This window comes from Vigna umbellata, chromosome 2 (assembly GCF_029865625.1).
Source record: "Vigna umbellata cultivar VRB3 chromosome 2, Vumbellata_1.0, whole genome shotgun sequence".
NCBI lineage: Eukaryota > Viridiplantae > Streptophyta > Magnoliopsida > Fabales > Fabaceae > Vigna > Vigna umbellata.
Window position 1 is genome coordinate 51,712,924 of NC_142166.1, and position 10,259 is coordinate 51,723,182.

Consider the following 10,259-nt stretch of genomic DNA (forward strand, 5'->3'; position numbering starts at 1 on the left):
CATACCCTACAACAACTACACAAATCACTGATAACATCAGATTATGTATGTATATATATGTGTTAATTGTTGTTGGTTAGAGACGAGCACAACAATATTAGACAAAACCATGCTTCGTACACTGAGAAATGTTGAGAATTCTTCACTCTAAAAATTGATAATCCTTTGTGATAGTTTTCTCATGGAGAACATTGACTTTTGTGAATGCAGATAGATTAGTTAACCCACGACAGTTCTGGTTAAAGTTTGGTATATGGGATGTTATGGGTAACTAAGAAGTTGAGCTAACAGTTCTTACACCTGACACGGTTTTGGTATAAAACTCCCACATGCAACATCTGCAGCATACGCTCAAAAAACATCCCTAAACACTTGCAAAGTTCATGTCTTCAACCATGACTACTTTCGGTTTGTCAACAGTGGTTTTTTCAGTTCTTGTTCTAACATTATTGTCTGCAAATAGCCACACAACGGTTGTCGGAGCCCGCAATCTTCTAGAACCAACATTATCTAAGCCAGAAATGCCACAACTTCCCAATGTTCCTCAGTTACCTAAGGTTTTAGAAATACCCAAAATTCCTGAGTTACCTAAACTTCCTGAAATAACCAAACTTCCTGAGTTACCAAAAGTTCCAGAATTACTCAAAGCTCTTGAGTTACCAAAAGTTTCAGAATTATCCAAAGTTCCTGAGTTACCTAAAGTTTCAGATTTATCCAAAATTTCTGAGTTATTTAAGATTCCTGAAATAACCAAACTTACTGAGTTACCAAAGGTTTCAGAATTATCCAAAGTTCCTGAGTTATCTAAGGTTCCAGATTTATCCAAAATTTCTGAGTTATTTAAGATTCCTGAAATAACCAAACTTTCTGAGTTACCAAAGGTTTCAGAATTACCCAAAATTTCTGAGTTATCTAAGATTCCAGAATTATCCAAAATTCCCGAGTTACTTAAGATTCCTGAATTTCCTAAAGCATTTCCAGCTACTCATCCTTGAGCTTGAATTATGTGTCTTGCAGTCTTGTCCTCTGGTCTATATTCCAATTCGTAGTTCATTTTGTTTGATGAATGTTAGATTATTTGTTGCAAACTACTTGAGTTGTTGTAATGGTTTACTTGTAGTTTTGAATCGTCCTAGAAGTTATGTTCAGTTTTAAAGTTGTTTAAATTTTTCATGTGTCAGTTGTTATGAATTCAATAAGATTAGTATCTAAAATCCAGTATAATTAACGTTCTAAATCTTGTGCTTTTAGTTTATGCTGCGTTATTTTCTTATTTTGACAGTTTCAATATATGTTCTAAATTCTTTAATGTATGATGAATATTATTATATTATTATCTCCATTTGCCACGAATAATTATGTTAAATCAGAAAGTTCAAGGAAAATTTAACACAATTAAAATTGAAGATGTAGCTTGAGAAATTAAAAAAAAAAGTTATTATTTAACTTAAGAAAGGTGTTAATTACCTTAGAAATGATTTTAATTAAAATTTTACTTATTTAATAAATAATTAGGTATTAATATTTAATGAGTAACTTTGATTTTATTTTTTTGTGAAAGTTGTTTATTATTTAATGTATAAACTAAAAGATTTAATCAAGATTTAAACAATACTGTTTTTGATGAAAATATTAAAATTTGTTTATTAGATCGACATGGTTTTGAATATCTTCATACAAAATTTATATTTAACTGGAGAAGGAAGAAGTGAGGTTGAGAGAAGAAGATGGCAGGGTCAATGTCAATGTCAATGTTGCATCTCTGTTTCTTCATACTCCTCGGAATCTTAACAAGAACTTCTCATGCCGTTCATGACAAATGCGCCGCCTGCAAAGCCGTCGCGGTATCTATGCTATGCCGTCCTCATTTTCTCCCCAATCAAACTCAACATTGCATACATAATATAGATCCATTCAATCCTATCTTCTGTATCACTTTTATTAGATGATGTTATCGAATCACGTATCGTGGATTTGATCTCATTCTTCATTTGATATGCTGTGGTAAATCATTTGGTATTTAGGTCTGACGATGGTTTGCACCTTGCAGGAGGAGCTGGAGATTGGGCTTTCCAGCGTAACGTCTTTATTTGTTATTTTTTTTTTTCAATTATATGGTTCTTTATTTTTTGGTTACATGATCGAATATCGAGACATTGGGTTTCCGCAGGAGAGGCCACGGAATCACTTGGATATGCGCCATCGCTTGGACTCCAAAGGTCAGCGTCAAGGAAAGCTAATCGATTACACGTACGTATATCTAAATATGTGCTTAAATCCTCTTCAATTTCGACGCCTTTATTAATTATGGGAATATGTTTGGATTGATGCAAAATGAGGAAAGGGAGTGCAATGGGATGGGAAGATACAAGGTTCCGTTCCTTTCAATTGGAGGGTGTGAGATGAATCTTCTTTTTGGGTTTGGCTCCTTGAGTGAGGAAAATGTAGTTTAGGTGATGGAGTGCGCTTTCATTATTGATTATTGAAAAATCATTGGTTGAAATTGTAAACGATTTTAGAGTTTATGTATGTATTTGATTACATCATATTTCTCGAAGTTAATTTTGTAATTAACGATAATGACTTGGGAAGGTATTATATTCTTTGAAGTGCACTTTCATGATTCCATTTCAGTTGTATATTCAAACATAGCCTGGGGAATTGTTAAAATTAATAGTGTGGTAGAGAGTTGTTGGCAGCTGAATCTTCTACCTTTTCATTTTTCAGAATTCAATCTGACATCTGACACTGAAACATTTGGTCATCTGATTTCTTCAAACAGTTGTATTTACATCTCTGTATGTTGATCTCTCGAATATAAATGTTTTTGCTCTAGTCTTTTACTAACATCTTATGGCTGCATAACTTTGAAACTGTTTTATACAATATACAGAGTTAGCGAGCTAAGAGTTGTTGAACTTCTTGATGGCCTTTGCGAAAAGATGGAAGATTATACACTCAAGGTGCTTAGTTATATACTTGTTCTTAACTGTTCCAGTTTCTAAATCGGTAGCTTTTCTGCTGTGTTAGTGTCTACATTTCTGAATTGAAATTTACTTATAAATGCATCATACTTTTTTGTCGAATCAACTACTACTCCCTTTCTCCCTTTGCTTATGCTCATATTTAGATACTCTAAAATGTGTGTTATTGACTTTCTATTTCCATCTATTTTGCAGAAAGATTCAAGTACCCATGAATGGATCAAAGTGAATAGCTGGGATAACCTCACAAGTATGTAATCTATTTCATCCACCGTTGATCTAGCATACTCCACTACATGGAATTTCTCACTCTGTTTTACTGCACATATATTTCCAGATGAAGTATTCAAGTTTTCATGGCAAACAATGACTGGGGACTGTAGTTTAGAGAACACCCATCCTTGATTTTAATTTTGTGACTGTCTTTTCTAGAACTTGGGGCTTTATGTACCCAACAGTGCTGTGAAATATTGAACAATTAAAAATTACAAGAGATTAACGATTACTTTACTTGTTGGGGCAAAATGTATAGGGCTGTTAAATTTAAGTTATTCTAAACCTTCACACAAACAAGACAAGAATATATATTTTATTAGCATTTTGAATGCTATTCTTGAACTACTGGAAAGAAGAACACTGCAATTTAATAGGATTATTCTAGTATTCAGTATTACGTTTGTTTGAGATGTTTGCATGATAATCTATCAACATGTCACTTAGGATACATACTTATGTCTTGTTTTGAAATCCTTATTTCAATGTGTAGCGTGTTTATGAGGGCTTGGGTATTATGGAGTGCCCAAGTACCACATCAAGTAGTATGGATGTTTGGTAGAGTACTTGATAGGAACTTAACTTGGATATTATGGGGTGTTCAAGTGACATATTGAATTAAGTAGCATGGTGGAATATTAAAGTGTTTTTTTTCCCTCTTGTTCGTTAGTTCTTTTAGGGTGTTATCAGTTGGTATCTGAGCTAGTTTTTGGTAATCCAGAAAAGCCTGCCTATAATCTGCCTATTGGTATCATTATGGGGTGCCTGAGTCCCATATCTAGTCGAGGTATTTGAGTGTTTTGTTCGCTCCCTTAATAGTAGCTTTTGAGAGTGGGTTTCCAAGTGCTTGGGGTACTTATCATTTCTTAAGTGGCTTCATTCTCCATTGATGGCTATCTTTTAGGGAGACTTCCCAAGATTTTGGGTACTTATCACATGTTCTATATGATGGGTATTGTTCACATCTAACTGTATCAAACTAACCAGTGAACTATTGCAGTTGTTGCATTGTGACGGCTATTCCAGTGTTGGCAATTTAGTTATTTGCTTCTTCTTTTTAATGCAGCAAATAAAAAACTAGAGATTTTTTCATTTTTCATGGTAGTTTTCTGAACAATACTTTTTCCTAAATTCTTCTCTTGGCAGATAAGCAAGAGGCTCGGGCATATTCAAAAGATATATCTTCTTATTGTGGAAGGTAAGAAGCAACAATCTGTATACTTTTACTTTTTAACAGGGACATTTATGGATCAAAGCTTTGCCTTTATCTTTGCAACAAGTGATGTTAAAAACTTTTGTATTACATTTGTGCACAAACCATCTCTGCACCATGACCAGATTACTTGAAGACACAGAGGATGAGGTGAATTTTCATGTTCTGTTTTTTCAGCATTTGGCGCATATGTATTCATCTGCGTTATATGGCAATGCTGATTTTTTTTTTGTCCAAATGATGCCTATCTTGCAGTTGGCTGAATTGATCAAAAAAGGATCCGTTAAAGTAGGAGGTGTGAGCAAAGTTCTTTGTCAAGATTTAAGCAAACATTGCAGTCAAACGAGGTAACTTCAAAGATAGTTTTGGGGATTTATCTTTACTCATTGGTTTGCTTGATAAGCCCAGACATACATTTGTTGAATTCATATTTTGTAATGGATTTGGGTGTTCAATAATATATTTGTTTATTGATTATGAACATTCTAACTTTTAGCATTAGTGAGGTGGCCTCCCTTCTGCCATATCTTCGTAGTAATAGTGTTTCTAGGAACAAATTAGAATGCATCTTTGACGATTGGTGGTAGTGACGTTTGACCCATGTAGGATAGTTTCGCACTTTGAAGGTCACCCACAACTAACTTTGAGTGGTTCAGATTATAATAAAATAATGCTTTTGATATTGTCATTATTAGCTTTAAATCTTGCTTTGGATTTTTTATTTTATTTTCTGAAGTCTCAAAATCCATTCACATCAAACACACACCATATGAAGATGACTAGAAATGGCTCTATTCATACAGTGTATCACATGCGGCAGAGGTCGATGACGATGAGATCGATGAAGAGCTCTAAAACCATGGAACTACGGTGGCTGAAAATACCAGCTTTTGGGGCAGTTACAAATTGACAGAATGGATGGGATAATTTGTTACTGTTGGAATTGTCTTTGTTCTCGTTACAGTGGAAGACTCTTTCAGCAATATGGTGGACCGAACTCTAATTATTAATTTAAGGGTGCTGCTCTGCGCTCTAAAAATCTTATTTTGCTTTCTGTATTTTATAGATATTTGGTAATACCAAGTAATTCAGATAGATATTACGTCTACTATTAAATAATAGATACATAACTGACAAATCGACTGAGTTTCTTTTATCTTATTTTTAGTGGACCCGACACTACGATATAAAATTTAAGAACTCTGACCCTTATCTCTTAAAATTAGTTGCACTTCACGTCACATATTTATTTCTTCTTGTTGAAACAGTAATTCAGTTCTTATGTAAGAAGTCAGTTCTTTTTTTATAAGAAATGATGTTATGTTACAACCAAAAAAGTCATCATAATAAGTTCACATCTTTAATCAAAATTGGAGACGGCCATGTAACTTTGACCAAGACATTAGTGAAAAATGTTTGATCCGTATCCGAGATCAACACATTAGACCATTAATCTGCAAATTTTTAGCCTATTCTCTAAGATTCAGCAGTTAGTATGGTGCTCTGATCATGATGTGTGTTGTCGGAGTATACCTATTACCGGCTCACACTGCTTACTGGTTAAACCTTTCACCGACCTTACCGCTCCCTTTATTCTTTATAATGTCAGGGAAGAATAAAGAAAAAATAAAATCCACCTATCTCGCATTTCATATCACTCGAATTATACCACTCTTGAGAGCAAAGTAATCGGAACTGATGAATATAATCCCCGAAACTGAAGAAACTTCTGATCTCATAATCTCATATGTACAACAAGACAGATCTAACGGGAGTTAGGAAGGTGAACAGATAAAAATAAGCTCGAAATGTATGGGGCAGCACTGGAGAGCCAAGATCCTCCAGCAACCTCCATAACAAAGATCAATAGCAGTTTTTTATACACACAACAATGTCCATGCTTTCTAAACCTAAACAACCATAAGGAAACAACACTAACAATCCAACACACCCTTAAGTAAATTGAGGCCTTCTGCTGATATACTCCTCCTGACCCGAGAAGGAGGTGTCTCTATCCTAGGAGGAGGATCTGGGGAGAAACATATCACTATAACAGTCAAATTATCACACGAGTTACGCTTTAGAGCCTCTCTGACCAGCTCTCTTGAACACCTTTGAGGATCATTATGTATCATTAGTTCTTTCCTTGCCATGGTCACAGCACATTGGTTACTCATTACATCCCATAGGCCATCACAGCCCATGATCAAGAACTCGTCATCCTCAGTGAGGATGATTTCCTGCAGCTCTGGCTCAGAACTCAAGGGGCAGGCAGAACCCTTTGGACCCTTCATGTGCCAGTCTCCCAAGGCACGGGAAACAGATAACTGCCCATTCAGGTATCCATCGTACACCACTCCACCAAGTTTCTCAATCCTTAGCCTTTCCGAAGTGCAATCTGGTTTCTGGTCTTTTGACATCTCAATTGCTCTACCTCGCCTCCCCAGTACAGCTCTGCAGTCCCCGGCATTGGCAACTATCATGGTCCTGTCCACGATGAAATTTCACAACTTGAGAAAGATTGCCAATAAAACTGCATTTGCATTGCAATGCAGTCTCCACATGGGGCAATAACATGCATGTTGAAAACTCGTAAGTTTCTTACCCTAACTTTTGCCTCCCATGTCCAAAGAGCAAAACAACAAATCACTTCTATAGTTACTAAGAATTTTAGATTCGGTTCCTTTATAATGGTTATGTGAGTATTAAGTAACTTCAGTCATTGACGAGAGAATCAATCTTCAGAATTTTTTATCTGATTCCTTTATATTCAGGATATAAGGATAAGGTAAATAACTTCAGTCATTGATGAGGATATCAATTTTTTATATTCTAAGCTCTAATACATTTATGATTTACCAGGTATTTGTTCGTAATAATTGAGTGTTAAATGTCTTCATCAACCACTATTTTGATTTACTTACTTTATACTTGAAAGTGAATTGTTAACTTTAAAGGAGTAAGATACCGGAATATTTTCCAGAAAAGTTGATTAAATAAGTCCCACTATAATGTTATCGGTTACTGCTAGGGTGATGATGAACCGACTTCCACATATAAAATTTACAGTAGAATCTAAAAACCGATATGCTAGGAAGGCAACTAATGCTTGCCATCATCAGTGAACTGATACAGAATCATTGATATTAAATAATTAATATGATCATAATCGAAATTGATTACCTTCCGGATACAAGAGCAGTTAAAGCAGTGGTCCCAGAGGAGATATCAAGAGAACTTGAATCTGCAAATGCATAATCTGCTTTCAGAAACGCACTTGTAATTGCGTGCCCCACGCAAGTTGGAAAATGGGAGTCCTCAACTATGAATTTGAGGATGTTATTTCTTATGAACAAAGCTGCGTCTGTACCTCCATGGCCATCAAACACCTGAACAATTAGTAGAAGTTAATCAATTGCTGAACTTAACATGAAAACAATATAGTGTCTAGATCATACCATGTGAGCAACAAAATGAATGGAACAAAACAGTATCTGCTAGTAAAGAAAAGAATAATCTCCTATGGTCTACATAATTCATTTGTCCCAGTTACCAGCTTAGTCAAACGTAACGGAAATCGAACATCAGCCATATTTCATCTCATCAATAATAATATTGCAGTATGAGAAAGGTTGGATTGTAAAACACAACTTTCTGATGAAACATAAACTTAGAGGATAAAGAAGAACAAATGCATCAAAGTAACATGTAAAGCAGTGTGTTAACCAAAAAAATCAGGCTTTATCACAATAGCATGTGTGTAAATTATAAAGCCAGGTAAAACAAACAAAACATACGAACCCCATAAAAAGCTCCAGGTAAAGGAATAGTTGAGGCGGGACCTATATGCTGAATAAGATCATCAATGCATACGTGTTCGTCTTCCATATACTGTTTGGGTCCTCTTTCAGCACAACTTCCTGACCGAAATATTGGTAGAAATTCCGTCTTTTCTTCAGAAGATGACTTTCCAGTAACCCCCACATCCAAACTCTTAAAAAAGTGGAGAGAAACAGAAAAATCAGTAATCAACACTTTCCAAATTACGAAATGGAGAAGTAAATTATATTGATGTTAAAAACAAAGTGAGGTTCCAGAAAAATTTGGAAAGAATAACAAACCTTTACAGCATGTAAGTTCATTTTAGTTTTGCAAGATGGATCATAAAGTTTGAGCAAAGCATAACATAAAACTTCACAATCTTAAGGCAAACAGAGAAAGAAGATAAAAGCCTAACTGAAAATAGCAGTTAGCAACAAAAGAGCAAAAAACAGTGACATTAAGAATATTTTTATGCCAAAATTACAAAACATGGGGCAAAAGATAGCAAGAAAAATCCAATCTACCCACAAAGCCAAATCAGATGAAAATGTCAAACTTACCAAATCTGCTACTGCCATCAATCTGGTGGAGCTAACGCTGTGCCTCAAACTCGAAACATGCCTGGGAGGCTTACCCTTGACTATTGGTTTTAGATTATCCAAATCTCCCGATTTATCATCTTCCATTGTAAATGCACTGTCTTTGTCCTCTATCACACTAAAAGGAGGAGGAATATCCATTCCCACAGGCATAACCACTCCCAAATCATACATACAAAACCCAACAATTACTAAAATGGCAACTTCAAAATTATGTGTGGTTGCGTATTTCCCAGGAGATTACGAAACTGAAGATTTATTAGGGTCCCAGCAAATATACGGTCTGAACAAATCAACAGTGAAATGATAGGATCCTGAAGGTATGTGAATTGTAAATCTGCCACGGCCACTGATTGCTGGTATTGAAAATAGAAGGTACCCAAAGAAGTACCAAGGAATGATTGGATCCAATAAATCCAAAAGTCCAATGATTACAATTATGATGATGTAAAAGATGAAGTCTTGGAACAAACACAGATGTGAGTTTCAATAAATAAATAATAATTGGGATCAGGTAGACTAAGAAAGCACAAAAAAGAGAGTAGGTGGTAGAATCATTAAATGATGCTAAATTTTGCACATTAGAAATTGGAAATAAGGCACCGAAAATTGCTGTTGAAGGAAGCCTTCACGTCCACAACAAAACCAAAAGAGCGAGCCACCTAAAAAAACAAAACACTGTTGTTGTCTTGAATCGATGAAAGAAGGAAGAAAACCTAAATCGATGTTGCTATATTACTATTGTTCCAACAAAATCAGGGTGAGACAAACAGAACGGAAACCTACGCACCGTGTGACCGGGGATTCCAGGTTAACATGTTGTGTCTATGGCGGTTCTGATGGAGAATGACGCACGTGGAGAGTTTGTATTGGATGTTATGTATGACCTGGAAGCCGTTGGATCTGTGTTGAGGGAAATGAAGGGCTGAGGATGGGTTTGACCTTTCAAACGTGGTAAAGGTAAGTGAAAGTCCTCGGATTCTGAAAGTACACGCGTTTAGCGACAATTGGTTTTGAAATGTTTGGATTATCATTATGTCTACGTGTCCAAGACAAGAGCCTAGGATGATTATATCTGGATCTTAGTATTAGATACTTTCTATCATGTTTTCTCAGATTATGATGGTTCAGGTATAATTTTTTTGTCTTACAAAAAATGGTATTTAATAATGTTATATTTTAATTAAATTACTCAAATAATTTATATTGCTAGAATAACTTAAAATTCTTGCAACATGTTCTTAGAAGGATTTTTTCTAGAGGAGCATTTCAAGACTAAATTTAAGAAACTGAATTAATTAGTTTTTATTTTAGCCTGTGCACTAGTGATTGGTGAAAACTTAGAAGTGACTCTTGTTTCTTTCAACA

At 35.2% G+C, this 10,259-nt stretch overlaps 3 protein-coding genes across 4 annotated transcripts; 2 read left to right on the top strand and 1 right to left on the bottom strand.

Moving 5' to 3' along the window:
- Nucleotides 1-245: 245 nt before the first annotated feature.
- LOC124844478 (uncharacterized) lies at nucleotides 246-1,237 on the top strand. The gene has a single exon (XM_047321426.2). The coding sequence runs from the start codon at nucleotides 384-386 to the stop codon at nucleotides 993-995; it is 612 nt and encodes a 203-aa protein (XP_047177382.2). The 5' UTR covers nucleotides 246-383; the 3' UTR covers nucleotides 996-1,237.
- A 414-nt stretch (nucleotides 1,238-1,651) lies between these two features.
- Nucleotides 1,652-5,608, top strand: LOC124844475 (TLR4 regulator/MIR-interacting MSAP protein). The gene is made up of 9 exons (XM_047321417.2): nucleotides 1,652-1,844; nucleotides 2,051-2,077; nucleotides 2,171-2,250; nucleotides 2,894-2,963; nucleotides 3,180-3,234; nucleotides 4,404-4,455; nucleotides 4,596-4,620; nucleotides 4,726-4,817; nucleotides 5,274-5,608. Exons 1-9 carry the CDS (start codon nucleotides 1,728-1,730, stop codon nucleotides 5,323-5,325), a joined length of 570 nt encoding a protein of 189 aa, XP_047177373.1. The 5' UTR covers nucleotides 1,652-1,727; the 3' UTR covers nucleotides 5,326-5,608.
- A 580-nt stretch (nucleotides 5,609-6,188) lies between these two features.
- On the bottom strand, nucleotides 6,189-9,809 carry LOC124832876 (putative protein phosphatase 2C 27). 2 transcript variants are annotated; one of them, XM_088107437.1, is made up of 5 exons: nucleotides 9,682-9,809; nucleotides 8,853-9,553; nucleotides 8,272-8,463; nucleotides 7,654-7,859; nucleotides 6,189-6,957 (listed from the first exon to the last, which is right to left on the bottom strand). In XM_088107437.1, exons 2-5 carry the CDS (start codon nucleotides 9,063-9,065, stop codon nucleotides 6,405-6,407), a joined length of 1,164 nt encoding a protein of 387 aa, XP_087963563.1. In that variant the 5' UTR covers nucleotides 9,066-9,553; nucleotides 9,682-9,809; the 3' UTR covers nucleotides 6,189-6,404. The 2 variants fall into 2 exon arrangements, with proteins under 2 accessions (XP_087963563.1, XP_087963562.1); XM_088107436.1 differs by lacking the exon at nucleotides 9,682-9,809 and having other exon boundaries at nucleotides 8,853-9,673.
- Between the last annotated feature and the right edge of the window lie 450 nt (nucleotides 9,810-10,259).